General features: G+C 49.6%; 1 protein-coding gene across 10 annotated transcripts in view; it reads right to left on the bottom strand.

Annotated features, from left to right (window-relative positions):
* LOC139254651 (uncharacterized) overlaps positions 1-14,949 on the bottom strand; it is a 228,861-nt gene that overhangs the window by 150,501 nt on the left and 63,411 nt on the right. For all 10 annotated transcript variants that reach the window (XM_070873776.1, XM_070873775.1, XM_070873774.1 and 7 more), the window contains 2 exons: positions 12,338-12,448; positions 1,461-1,646 (listed from right to left, as the gene is read on the bottom strand). In XM_070873776.1, the coding sequence (XP_070729877.1) occupies positions 1,461-1,612 (152 nt within the window). In that variant the 5' untranslated portion in view covers positions 1,613-1,646; positions 12,338-12,448. The remainder of the gene's footprint in view (positions 1-1,460; positions 1,647-12,337; positions 12,449-14,949) is intronic.

Raw genomic sequence — 14,949 nt, 5'->3', positions numbered from 1 at the left:
GGAAAAAATAGACTATGAGAGAAAACTAGCAAGAAATATAAAAACAGATTGTAAGAATTTCTACAAGTATGTAAAAAGGAAGAGAGTAGCAAAAGTAAACATTGGTCCCTTCGAGACTTGAGGCAGGAGAAATTATTTTGGGGAAACAAGGAAATGACAGAAACGTTGAACAAATATTTTGTATCTGTCTTCACAGTAGAAGACTCAAAAAGCATACTTAAAATGGTCGGGAACCAAGCGTCTAATGAGGATGAGGAACTTAATGTAATTAATGTAATTAGAGAAAAAGTACTAGAGAAACTAATGGGACTAAAAGCCGACAAATTCCCTGGACCTGATGGCTTACATCCTAGGGTTCTAAAAGAAGTTGCTGCAGAGATAGTGGATACATTGGTTTTGATTTTTCAAAATTCCCCAGAATCTAGAACAGTCCCAACGGATTGGAAGGTAGCTAATGTCACTATTCAAAAAAGGAGGGAGAAAGAAAACAGGGAACTACAGGGCAGTTAGCCTGACATCAGTAGTCAGGAAAATGCTGGAATCCATTGTTAAGGAAGTGGTATCAGAGCACTTCGATAATCATAGCACGATTCGGCAGGTTTTATGAAAGGGAAGTCGTGTTTGACAAATTTAGGTGGGAATTTTTTGAGGATGTAACTAGCAGGGTAGATAAAGGGGAACCAGTGGATATAGTACACTTGGATTACCAAAAGGCATTCAATAAGGTGCCACAGAAAAGGTTATTACACAAGGTAAGGACTCATGGGATTGGAGGTAATGTATTAGCATGGATAGAGAATTGGTTAACGGACAGAAAACAGAGTAGGGATGAATGTTTTTTTTTAAGATTGGCGGGCTGTAACTAGTAGGGTGTCGCAAGCATCAGTGCTGGGGTCTCAGCTATTTACAATCTATATTAATGACCTAGATGAAGGGATCGAGTGCAATGTATCCAAGTTTGCTGACGATACAAAGCTCGGTGAGACAGTATGCTATGAGGAGAACACAAACGGCCTGTACACAACCGCTCTGCATAAACACAAACCACTCGGCGTACACACAAGTCGTTCTGCATATACACAAACCACGCGGTGTATATGCAAACCGCTCTGCGTATAAAAAAATCACTCTGCGCATACACAAACTGCTCCAAATCCACAGAAATCACTGCATATACACAAACCGCTCTGCATATACACAAACCACACTGCGTATACACAATCCATTTTGTGTATACAAACCACTCTGAATCCACAGAAACCGCTCTGCATATACACAAACCGCTCTGCGTTTATAAAAACCGCTCCGAATCGACAGAACCCACTCTGCGTATACACCAACCGCCCTGCAATTCACAAAACGCTCCAAACCCACAGAGACGGCTATGCATATACGAAAACTGCTTAACAAATTGGGAAAGTGTCAGGAAATCTAAGTGAAAGACATTGAGAATCTCCCACCTGTTGCAGCTCCCTCTCAATCTACGTGGCTCTCTGCACGATGGGCCCCCGGACTGCATATTCCACCTTTTGATCTGCTGGTGCATGGAGTCCAGAGTCAGCACCTTGTGCCAGGCAGCGGCCGCCGAGCCATTGACCCCGTCGGTGGACATGGTCTCCACACTCGAGCCTAGAGCGGGCGGATTCCTGTGGGAAACGAGGAGAGATTTGAGTAAAGGAGCCCGGACCCTGAACCTCCCCGGACCCAAGGCAATGTGATGTGGAAGGAGTCTGGGGCTGGCTGAGAGCGAGGACATAGCGAACTCTAGGAGGACATAGCGAAGTGTCGGAGGGAAGATGATCGATCTCTGGCCTTTATACAAAGTAAGCAGAGTGGGAGAGGGAGAAAGTTGATTATTGATTTGCAGAGTAAAGTTTAATGATTCGCCTAGTTTGACGTGAGTGTCGACGTGTTATTGGCAAGAGGCATTTCCAAATTCTGGACCTTGATCGGTCTCCAGAAGAAGGGAGGATTAATGGGACACAGCTGGAGAGGAGGGGAGGAGGGACAAATATAGTGTACTCCCCGAGAGAGAAACTGACAGGGCGAAACTCACATGAAACTGACACATTGCAAGAAGCAACTTTCTGAAAGTCATCTTCCTTTTTCAAAGAGGGGCTGAGAAGGAGGGGGTGGGTGGGAGAATAGCTTGCACCTAGCTGGGTCCCCACAGGTTCGGGAGACCGGGACTTGCCAACCTGCGCCAACACGGCCAGAAACCAAACACACTGGGGTGGAAATTGGGTTGCTGACGCCAGCTGATAATGCCGGCATTCGGCATTAACTGGGTGGCAGGCGATTCGGACCGGTGGTAGGCGCTGATGACTCCTCGTGCAAAATTGGGTTGAGGTTTTTCTAAGGGCATACAAATTCAACGTCCCATCGACGACTGGCATGAAAATCATGACGTCAATTCGCGTACAACACTTTGTTGGCACTGGGCTCGCCAAATTCAGTTTTGCCATTTTTTTAAAAAGGAGGGAGAGAAAACGGGTAATTATAGACCGGTTAGCCTGACATCAGTAGTGGGGAAAATGTTGGAATCAATCATTAAGGATGAAATAGCAGTGCATTTGGAAAGCAGTGACAGGATCGGACCAAGTCAGCATGGATTTATGAAAGGGAAATCATGCTTGACGAATCTTCTGGAATTTTTTGAGGATGTAACTAGCAGAGTGGACAAGGGAGAACCAGTGGATGTGGTGTATTTGGACTTTCAAAAGGCTTTTGACTAGGTCCCGCACAAGAGATTGGTGTGCAAAATCAAAGCGCATAGTATTGGGGGTAATGTACTGACGTGGACAGAGAACTGGTTGACAGACAGGAAGCAGAGAGTCGGGATAAACGGGTCCTTTTCAGAATGGCAGGCAGTGACTAGTGGAGTGCCACAGGGCTCAGTGTTGGGACCCCAGCTCTTTACAATATACATTAATGATTTAGATGAAGGAATTGAGTGTAATATCTCCAAGTTTGCAGATGACACTAAACTGGGTGGCAGTGTGAGCTGTGAGGAGGACTTGGACAGGTTAGGTGAGTGGGAAAATCCATGGCAGATGCAATATAATGTGGATAAATGTGAGCTTATCCATTTTGGGGGCAAAAACATGAAGGCAGAATATTAGCTGAATGGCGGCAGATTAGGAAAAGGGGAGGTGCAACGAGACCTGGGTGTCATGGTACATCAGTCATTGAAAGTTGGCATGCAGGTACAGCAGGCAGTGAAGAAGGCAAATGGTATGTTGGCCTTCATAGCTAGGGGATTTGAGTATAGGAGCAGGGAGATCTTACTGCAGTTGTACAGGGCCTTGATGAGGCCTCACCTGGAATATTGTGTTCAATTTTGGTCTCCTAATCTGAGGAAGGACGTTCTTGCTATTGGGGGAGTGCAGCGAAGGTTCACCAGACTGATTCCAGGGATGGCTGGACTGACATATGAGGAGAGACTGGATCAACTGGGCCTTTATTCACTGTAGTTTAGAAGGATGAGAGGGGATCTCATAGAAACGTATAAGATTCTGATGGGACTGAACAGGTTAGATGCGGGAAGAATGTTCCCGATGTTGGGGAAGTCCAGAACCAGGGGACATAGTCTTAGGATGAGAGGTAGGCCATTGAGGACTAAGATGAGGAGAAACTTCTTCACTCAGAGAGTTGTTAATGTGTGGAATTCCCTGCTGCAGAGAGTTGTTGATGCCAGTTCATTGGATATATTCAAGAGGGAGTTAGATATGGCCCTTACGGCTAAAGGATCAAGGGGTATGGAGAGAAAGCAGGAAAGGGGTACTGAGGGAATGATCAGCCATGATCTTATTGAATAGTGCTGCAGGCTCGAAGGGCCAAATGTCCTACTCCTGCACCTATTTTCTACGTTTCTATGTTTGCCGCCTCACTTAGCGGCTGGTGGCGAGGAGGCCTTAAAGGAGTGGCCCCAGAAGTCGGGGCAGGAGGCCGTACAGTCGCAGGGTTTTCTGTCACATTACTCTTCCCTGGACATGTCCCGAGGAGCAGTGCATTAGATGGCTACGGTTCTCCAAGGAGGTCATCATCGAGGTCTGCCACCTCCTACACACAGATCTGGCAGCTGACATTGCTGTCAGTGGCAGGGAAAGTGACAGTGAAATTTTATGCTACCGGCAGCTTTCAGTCTCCTGTGGGCAATATATACAACATCTCGCAGTTTGCAGTACATTGCCAGGTGATCGATGCTCTCTACAGCAGACGAATGGACTAGATCAAGTTTAGCATGTCCAGGGAAGAGTAGGATGAATGCACCCGTGGCTTCGCCAGGATAGCGGGTTTCCCCAGGGTTCAAGGAGTCATGATTTCACGCATGTCGCATTGAGGGCCCCGCTCCACAGTGGAAAGGTGTTTCAGAATCGTAAGGGCTACCACTCCCTCAACATACAACTGGTCTGCGATCACAGGCAGATGATTCTTGCTGTTATTGCCCGCTATCCTGGCAGCTACCACGATATCGTCATCCTGCGAGAGAGCAGTGTGCCACCGCATGAAGGCCGTGGCTGGCTCCTGGGTGACAAAGGATATGGTGTGGTCACCTGGCTTATGACACCCCTCCACAATCCCACCACCCCTGCCGAGCAGCATTACAACACCAGCCATACTGCAACCAGGACCATTGTAGAGCAAACTATTGGGGTCCTGAAGCAGCGTTTCCGCTGTCTTGACCGATGTGGAGGGGCATTGCAGTACTCACCTGAGAGAGTTTCCATGATCATTGTTGTATGCTGCATGCTGCACAACCTGGCCATCATGAAGGGCCAGCCATTACCACCAGGGATGGATGACCTACCTCAGGAGGACGACGATGAGGTGGAAGATGAGGAGCTTCAGTCAAGGCGGAGGCAACCTGCGGCTGGAAGGGCTGCTCATCAGAGATTCATCGCACAACGGTTCCAGTGATTCACTCAAGACGTGCCGAATTAGCAGCCTATACACCTCGACACCTATACATCTACTAAACATATCACTCCCCACCCTGCAAGCCTCCGTGTATATAAATCACAGCACAAGCATTGAACACATAAACAATCATCATATCATCATCATCTTAGGCAGTCCCTCAAACCGAGGATGACTTGCTTCCACGTCAAAAGGTTCTCAGGTGTTTCAATGATGGACCTAAAATTCCAGGTCTGAACTAAATCTTGGATTTTTTTAACGTGTGGTGACCGTTGCACACCAGCCACCACACGGGCTTGACAGAGCTAGGTCTTGGTCCAGTAGCAAGGATTAACCAAGACGACTGGAGACCTGCTCTGCTGCACGGACCTAGTGCGCACACATATCGCAGTGTGGGGTGGCCTGTGCTGCCCCTGGGCCCTCGCCTGTTCTGGGCCCCGAACTCGCGCTTCTCCTGGGCCCCGATCACGTCTCTCTACAGTCTCTCGCCGCTCCTTCGCCCCGACCTCGCCGCTCCTGATGTACCTGCCCACGCTCCAATCACCGACCTGGACCTTGGTGACGTCCCTTTTCACTGCCATTGCTCTCCTGCTCCATCACGTGCTGCTCCTTAGAGTGCTACGCTGCCACGCTGCTCCTTCCGCTCCCCAGCCTGCTTCGATGGTGCTCGCAGGCCGGGGGCCACACTGGAGTGTGCTGAACACAAGCACAAGTTCCTTTGAAAAATCCCCACCCGCAGAACTCTTGATTTCATCCACAGCAAATAATAATACCCACAAGATCTCTTCAAACATTCTCAGCGACATGCAAGTGCAACTATTGACATAAGCTCATTTTCCAACAAGGTAGCCATCTCTGGTGACTATCAAACAATTGTTTGTTCGTTCATCCATGTGCAACAATTTACATGAGTTCACATTCCAACAAGGCAGCCATCTCTGTTGACTATCAAGCAATTGTTTTTTGGGGCATCCAAGTGCAACTAGTTACATCAGTTCATGTTTGAACAACCTCAGCATCTGTGACCACCATCCCCCAGATCTTTAATGGGATTTGCTGAGTGTTTTCCCACCCCTTCCCTTCTCCCCCTCCCAAGCCAACTGCTCTTCCGCAATGGGGTCTCAGGACCTGCAGCAAGGCTGGTAGTCATTTGCTTACTTACAGCCGCTACCACACATGATGGCCTAGCAGGATGTCCCCGAACAGCTCGGGCCCTGGAAGGCCTGGCTACGGACTGTATCACCTCTGCATGGGAGGCAGCACTCTGGTGTGGATGGGTTTCAGAGAGCTGCAAGGGCAAGGGCAGATATATGTCATCCTGAAAGACAACATCATGTTCCAACTGGCCCGACATGCTGCTACTCTCCCGGGGCAGAGCCTCATCATCTGCAGCAATCGGCATGAGCACAGATTGCTGCCCTGGTGGGGCCTCAGACATGATGGCAATGGTCAGTGCATCCTTGGAATAAAGTTGCCTCTGCATTAAGACTGACTACGACTGCAGCACATAGAAACATAGAAAATAGGTGCAGAAGTAGGCCATTCGGCCCTTCGTGCCTGCACCACCATTCAATAATCTCATGGCTGATCATTCCCTCAGTACCCCTGAATTCTGGAATTCAGAATTTTTAGAGGATGTAACTAGTAGAGTGGACAAGGGAGAACCAGTGGATGTGGTGTATTTGGACTTTCAAAAGGCTTTTGACAAGGTCACACACAAGAGATTGGTGTGCAAAATTAAAGCACATGGTATTGGGGGTAATATACTGACTGGTTGGCAGACAGAAAGCAGAGAGTTGGGATAAACGGGTCCTTTTCAGAATGGTAGGCCGTGACTAGTGGAGTGCCGCAGGGCTCAGTGCTGGGACCCCAGCTCTTTACAATATACATCAATGATTTGGATGAAGGAATTGAGTGTAATGTCTCCAAGTTTGCAGATGACACTAAATTGGGTGGCGGTCTGAGCTGTGAGAGGGACACTAAGAGGCTGCAGGGTGAGTGGGCAAATGCATGACAGATTCAGTATAATGTGGATAAATGTGAGGTTTGGGGGCAAAAACGCAAAGGCAGAATATTATCTGAATGGTGGCAGATTAGGAAAAGGGAATGTGCAACGAGACCTGGGTGTCATGGTTCATCAGTCATTGAAAGTTGGCATGCAGGTGCAGCAGGCGGTAAAGAAGGCAAATGGTTTGTTGGCCTTCATAGCTAGGGGATTTGAGTATAGGAGCAGGGAGGTCTTACTGCAGCTGGACAGGGCCTTGGTGAGGCCTCACCTGGAATATTGTGTTCAATTTTGGTCTCCTAATCTGAGGAAGGACGTTCTTGCTATTGAGGGAGTATTGAGGGTATGGAGAGAAAGCAGGAAAGGGGTACTGAGAGAATGATCAGTCATGATCTTATCGAATGGTGCTGCAGGCTAGAAGTGCCGAATGGCCTACTCCTGCATCTATTGTCTATGTTTCTATGTTTTTTCCGCTTTCTCTCCATACCCCTTGATCCCTTTAGCTGTAAGGGCCAGATCTAACTCCCTCTTGAATATATCCAATGAACTGGCATCAACAACCCTCTGCGGCAGGGAATTCCACAGGTTGACAACTCTCTGAGTGAAGAAGTATCTCCTCATCTCAAACTTAAATGGCCTACCCCTTATCCTAAGACTGTGTCGCCTGGTTCTGGACTTCTCCAACATCGGGAACATTCTTCCCGCATCTAACTTGTCCAGTCCCGTTAGAATTTTATACGTTTCTATGAGATCCCCTCTCATCCTTCTAAACTCCAGTGTATAAAGGCCCAGTTGATCCAGTCTCTCCTCATATGTCAGTCCAGCCATCCCTGGAATCAGTCTGGTGAGCCTTCGCTGCACTCCCTCAACAGCAAGAACGTCCTTCCTCAGATTAGGAGACCAAAACTGAACACAATATTCCAGGTGAGGTCTCACCAAGGCCCTGTACAACTTCAGTAAGGCTTCCCTGCTCCGATACTCAAATCCCCGAGCTATGAAGGCCAACATACCATTTGTCTTCTTCACCGCCTGCTGTACCTGCATGCCAATTTTCAATGACTGATGAACCTTGACACCCAGGTCTCGTTGCACTCCCCTTTTCCTAATCTGCCACCGTTCAGATAATATTCTGCCTTCGTGTTTTTGTCCCCAAAGTGTATAATCTCACATTTATCCACATTATACTGCATCTGCCATGCATTTGCCCACTCACCTAACCTGTCCAAGTCACCCTGCAGCCTCTTCGCGTCCCTCTCACAGCTCAGACGGCCAACCAGTTTAGTGTCATCTGCAAACTTGGAGATATTACACTCAATTCCTTCATCTAAATCATTAATGCATATTGTAAAGAGCTGGAGTTCCAGCACTGAGCCCTGCAGCACTCCACTAGTCACTGCCTGCCCGACTCTCTGCCTCCTATCTGCCAACCAGTTCTCTATCCACGTCAGTACATTACCCCCAATACCATGCGCTTTGATTTTGCACACCAATCTCTTGTGTGGGACAGTAGAGAGCTGATTGATTCCACCACGCACTGACGACATTACAGTCTTCTTCTTCTTAAGCAGTCTCTCGGAGTCGAGGATGACTTGCTTCCACAGTAATGAGTTCTCAGCTGACTGATGTGTCCAATGCGGGATCTACAGACTCTGTCACAATTGGGGCAGACAGTGGTTGAAGGGACGGGTGGGTTGGGTGCTTGGGTTGTCATACGCTCCTTCCTCTGTTTGCGCTTGGCCTCCGCGTGCTCCCGGCGAAGAGACTCGAGGTGTTCGGCGCTTTCCCAGATGCTTCTCCATTTTGAGCGGTCTTTTGCCAGAAATTCCCAGGTGTCGGTGGAGATGTTGCATTTCTTCAAGGAGGCTTTGAGGATGTCCTTGAAGAGTTTCCTCTGCCCACCTCGGACTTGCTTGCTGTGTCGGAGGTCTGAGTAGCGTGCTTGTTTTGGGAGTCTCGTATTGGGCATGCGGACTATGTGGCCCGTTCATCGGAGCTGATCGAACGTGGTCAATGCTTCGATGCTGCGGATGTTCACCTGAGCAAGAACAGTGGTGCACCTATCCTGCCAATGGATTTGCAGGATTTTGCGGAGGCAGCGTTCGTGGTACTTCTCCAGTGCTTTGAGGTGCCTGCTGTACATAGTTCATGTCTCTGAAGCATATAGGAGGGCGGGTATCACTACTGCTCTGTAGACTATGAGCTTGGTGCCGGGCTTCAAACACCCTCTTCCGACGACCGAAGGCTGCACTGGCACACTGAAGGCGGTATTGAACTTCGTCATTGACGTCTGCCCTTGTTGACAGTAGGCTTCTGTGGTATAGAAAATGGTCCACGTTGTCCAAGGCCTCGCCTGTGTGGCGGGGGCAGGTTGGTAGATGACCTTTGTCTTACGGATGTTTAGTGTAAGGCCCATGCTCTCATATGCTTCAGTGAAGGTGTTGACGATGGTATGGAGTTCGTCCTCCGAGTGTGCGCAAACACAAGCGTCGTCTGCAACTATTTTAAGTTGAAACAATAATCAAGTGTCCCCTGATTAAAGGTGGGCACTAAAACCGACACATTAAACAAACTAAACTTTTGACATTAAACTTAAATCAAATTAAAATTTGGTTGCAGGGGGTGAAGATGCACTCCAGTCCCTCCGCCGTCCACCTCTCGCGGAAGGCCGCGAGCGTACCGGTGGACACCGCGTGCTCCATCTCCAGGGACATCCTGGCTCGTATGTAACCGTGGAAGAGAGGCAGGCAGTCTGGACCGGTTGATGGCCACTTTGGCCATGCCAGGAGCAGTTCTACGAGGAGGCCTTCCAACCTGCCCGCTCCCCTCCGCACAGGGTGCCCAAAGATCAGGAGCGTGGGACTGAAGTACAACCAGAATTTGCGGAGCAGCCCCTTCAAATATTGGAAGAGGGGCTGCAACCTCACACATGTAACATAGACACGGAACACGGACTCCTCCAGACCGCAGAAATTGCAGGCGGCTTGGGAGTCCGCGACTGCTCCAGGCCAAGTCCCCAATAAATATAGGGAGGACTCCTGCGTAGAGAGCACTCCATTGGGGACCCCCGTCTACTCGCATCGTCTGCATTCTGTAATTCAATAACAGAGGATGGGACGACCTTGGATCTGGACTGGAGGCGACGCAGGTTGAGCAATTTCCTGTTTGTTTTGTAGATTAGCTCCACTTCAGCGGGAGCTTATTGGGGGTGAGATGGAGCATTGCAACAAGAAAGATCGAGAAGAGAGTTGGTGCGGTGACAAAACCTTGCTTGACCCCGGTCCACACGTGTATTGGGTCTGTGCTGGATCCATTGGTCAGGATCACGGCTTGCATGTCATCCTGAAACAGGTGGAGGGTGGTGACAACCTTTTGAGGACAACCAAATTTGAGGAGGACACTCCATAATCCCTCACGGTTGACAGTGTCAAAGGCCTTTGTGAGGTCAAAGAAGGCCATGTACAGACTTTGGTGCTGTTCCCTGCATTTTTCTTGAATTTGACATGCGGTGAAGATCATGTCCATTGTGCCCCTTAGTGGGCTGAATACGCATTGCGACACTTGGAGGAGCTCTTCAGCCACTGGGAGAAGGCGGTTGAGGAGGATTCTTGCGATGACTATCCCGTGACAGACAGCAGGGAAAGTCCTGTATAAGTACCGCAATCGGACTTATCACCTTTCTTGAAGATGGTCACAATTACTGAATCTCTGAGATCCCCTGGCATGTTCTCCTCCTTCTAAATAAGAGAAATTAGTTAATGGATTCGTGCCAATAGTGCTTCTCCACCATGCTTTAGTGCTTCGGCGGGGTTTCCATCTGCTTCTGAGGCCTTGTTGTTCTTCAGTTGTCAGATGGCCTTTTCAATCTAATGTCAGCCTGTGATAGTGCTGAGATGGATAGCATGCTGCGGGATGGAGTCGAGGACACTCGCGTCGAAGACAGAGTCTCGATTAAGGAGATCTTCGAAGTGCTCCTTCCAGTGGGCACTGACTGCCTCTCTGTCCTTGATGAGCACCTCACCATTCTTGGCCCTCAGTGTAGTAGGACCTTGGGTGCTTGGGCCGTAGGAGGACTTGACTGCGCTAAAGAATCCATGCACGTCGTGGTTGTTGGCTAGTTGCTGGATCTCTTGCGCTTTTTCCACACATCATCTGTTCTTTAGATCACAAATTTTATGTTAGACCTCGGCCTTCAGACGTCTATAGTGCTGCTTTCTTGCTCTCGAGCTGTGTTGCTGTTTCCAGTTCAAGCATGCCTTGTGCTTGCGGCTTATTAGCTCCTGGATCTCCTGGTCATTGTCGTTGAACCAATCCTGATGTCTCCTGGTGGAGTGACCAAGTGCCTGATTATGGAGGCCTTGAGGGCAGACCAGGCACTGTGCACACTCTGCGTCTCCAGTTCACTGGAAGTCGTCAGGTTGGTTGTGAGGCACTGGCTGAATAGGGCTTTCTTCGCAGTGTCTTCGAGTGCTCCAGCGTTGACTCTGTTGCGGCAGCGTTTCTGTTGCCGCTGCTGTTTTGGGGCTACATTGATGAAAATGACAGAGTGGATTAGGCGGTGGTCAGTCCAGTAGTCGTTAGCTCCTGTCATGGCGCGGGTGATGCGGACATCCTTGTGGTCCCTCGCAAATACTGACATTACAGTATGCAGTCCTACAATAGCATCAGCCTGGTGCTCAATGGCTACTTCAATGTCAGCCATAGCCTGTGCCACCATGGTCCCCATGGTCACTTCGTGCATCCAACATCCATTGGTATCTACCAAGGATAGGCTCAGTGGGCTGCTGAGAGGCATGAGCAATAGTTGAGGTGGACTCCGCCATCCTCACTGCCAATGCATCGAGACTCTCGGGCACCCTTGCAATTGCACCCAGCAGATCACTGTGCATCGACAGGGATTGTCTTGTGACAACCTCTAGTTCTGGCTCATTATCAGAGTGACACTGAGCATCACTCAGGCGCGCACTCACCTTCCGGGGAGCTGGCCCCCGGGCTTCCCCTCCCCCGTCGCATTGCTGCAGGCCACTGTGTCCCGGAGCATCACACAGCTCCGCCTCCCTGACCACTCTTTCGTTCATGGGGCTACTGGCCTCGCTCTTAGATGCCGCTGGCTCGTGTGTGAGGTCGAAGGAGGTGGTCATCCTCCTCCTCCTCGTCACCATCTCCACCAGTGAAAGGCTGCTGTGCAGGCTCAGTCCCTTCTGCTTGATCAACTGAAAGCACCAAGGCAGAAGAGTGGTTACCTGCAGGGGAGGGGGCCAGGAGCAGGAAAGGCATTCGGGAATGCAAGTCTCATGAAAGGAGCTGAAGGATTGTGGTGTCAGACCTCAGTGGCTTGCGGAACACTGCAAAGGAACTCAACATACCATCACTGTGCCGAGGGGGCTCGACCTCACCCACCACCACCGCACCCACCTGTGCGCCCATCAGGGCTGAGATACGCTCCTCGAGCGGAGTGAGGACCTGGAGCTCTGAGTCCCCTCCTCCAGTCCTCATCTGTTCATGACGATTATGGGCAAGTTTGGCCTATAAAAATAAAGAGAACGTCTGAGTTAGAGATCTTCTATCAGTGTGTCCCAAGTGCCTTACATAGTTGAGTACATGTTATTGTATGAATCTTTGGGCTAGACTTTCCATTATTGTGCAGATTGTCCAAAAATGGGTGTTATTTCCAGCGTTGGCATTTATTATGGGTTTTGAGATCGCCGGATTATCGCCCATTTTCAAAACCCCAACTTTCCACTTTATAAAATGGGCGTTACCAGCAACGGCGTGAAATTTTTTGCCCTTCTGCCATAAAATGTCGGCGTCCATGGCAACGCCATGGCGACGGTCGTTTCCCACGTTTCAAGAGGTCAGGGGTCATTTATACATGCGCAGAAGAGGAGAGAGAGAGGGAGCAGAGAGGAACTGAAAGCGTGTATGGGTGTGTTGTGTCGTTGTTTGGCTGTTGTGCGAGATAGGAAAGAGATTTAGCAGCAGTAAAAAGAATTGAGAGCACAAATAACTTTGTTCGTATGGAGATTTTGGGAAAAAAATAATTAAAATGGAAGTCATGGAGGAGGCGACACGGCATGATGTGGAGGGTGAGGACGCTGGTGAGAGCAGTGAGGTAGGAGAGGAACTAGAAGTGGAAGGATGAAAACGAGCTCGGAGATTCTCTGACGAGGCAAATGCCTCCCTCCTGCAGGAGGTGGAGTCACGCTGGGGTCAACTGACCCGGAGTGGGCGTGGTAAGCCCACCCCAAAGGTTTACCAGAAGATTTGGACCCACATAGCTGAGGTGGGCTCGTCGGCGACGCACAAGGTGCGTGAGGGCAACCAGTGCCACAAGCGCTGGAACGACTTTATCGGATCCGCCAGAGTATTACATTTATTTACAATTACTTATATATTGATATAATTTCAATTTTAAGTGTAATGAGTGATTAAAATCAGATGTGATGTCTTGCACTTATACCGGGAATGTTTTACTCAAAGCCTGCGTTGACGGTGTACATCTTTAGGTAAATAATGATAATTTTCGTAATAATCATGATTACATCTGTCAACGCAGGCTTTGTGTATGTGTTGTATCAGTCTCTGTGACAGTACCTAGCAATGATCTCAGGCAATGATCTCATGCCATGTCGTGCTGGTGTTACCTTTTACAGAAGAAACTTTTGAAGAATAGAGTCGAACTCAAAGCCAAACGGGTGGCGGGCCACCAGTCATCATCGAGCTCACCGATATCGAGGAGCGGGGGTTGGAACGAGTGGGGAGCCACCCTTGGTCGGCCACGCAAGCAGCAGCAGAACCTGATGTGATGCCACGTGAGTAAAGTATACACCATTGCGTGATGTAGTCAATAGATGCCACACCCACTCATATCCGACCAAATATGATAGATGATTTATAAAAGTGTTATATAAATAATGATGGCCTCATGAGAATCATTGCAATGCAAAATTTGGTCATGGTCATGAAACGTGATGTCTGTGATGATTTTGATAGTGGTGGTGCTTTTGGCGTGCATATGCTGTGTTTAGCGTTGGAATCACCTTGTGACCCAAGCACCCCCTTCTCCTCTAATAACCTCATTTATGTTTTGTAGTTCAGCCAGCAGCGCGGCCCCATGCAAGGCCACTGAAACCAGAAGCTGAGGGGTCCGGGGCCGGAGTCGCCGGACGATCGTCCATCTGGTGCTGAGGAGCCCCGATTATTGCCCGTGGAGCTGCAGGGTGCCTTCTCCATGGATGACAGTGCCAACTTCGAGGAGCGTGCATCGCCAAGCTCCAGAATGCATTCGACACCGATTACATCTCGTGCTTCTGCAGCCATGCCCTCCTCCACCGTGGAGGGAGCAGGCCCAAGCACCATGACGGCGCCGACCACATGGAGGTCTGCTCCACGAGCGGCAGATCTGAGCGAGGACATGGTACACTTGTCCAGGAGGATTGTTGACATAGGTCAGCAGATCCTACAGACAATAGGGGGCATATGTCTTCCACCATGACGTGCCTCGGATGACGGAGGCCCTGGAGATGATCGCCAGGAACACTGGTGGCAGAGGGCTCCCAGTGGTCCCGGAGTGCAGCACTGCACCCCAAGGTGCCGCACCACCACTGCCAATGACTCATGAGAGCCAGGAGGAAGATCTTGCTTCTAGCTCAGAGGACGTTCCCACCTCCCACCTCGGGACCGCCCTCTCCCGATATCAGGCCAACCAGCGGTTCTGCCGTCACCCCCCCAATAAAGCAGCACCTGAGGAGCTCCTTGGCAAGGCGGCTTGGAGTCAGATGGGGAAGGGGAAGGGATAGAGGTGGGGAGGAGAAGCGCGGGGGGGCGGGGATGCAGTGGCGGTGGGGAAGGAAAGTAAGATGCATGGATGCAGGAGTTGTATTAGTCACAGTATTTTTATGTTGTGGTTGCTATTTTGTTGGGCGGTTTGGGGGAAGCGGGGAGGGGGGTACCTTGTTTTATTGCAGTTGTGTTCTTTGATTAGGAAGTTTTTTTGAAATGTGAACATGTTTATGAATGATATAAAT

This window comes from Pristiophorus japonicus, unplaced genomic scaffold (genome assembly GCF_044704955.1).
Source record: "Pristiophorus japonicus isolate sPriJap1 unplaced genomic scaffold, sPriJap1.hap1 HAP1_SCAFFOLD_567, whole genome shotgun sequence".
Taxonomy (NCBI): Eukaryota; Metazoa; Chordata; class Chondrichthyes; family Pristiophoridae; genus Pristiophorus; species Pristiophorus japonicus.
The sequence above is the reverse complement of the archived record's forward strand: the minus strand, read 5'-3'. Positions and strand labels throughout refer to the sequence as shown.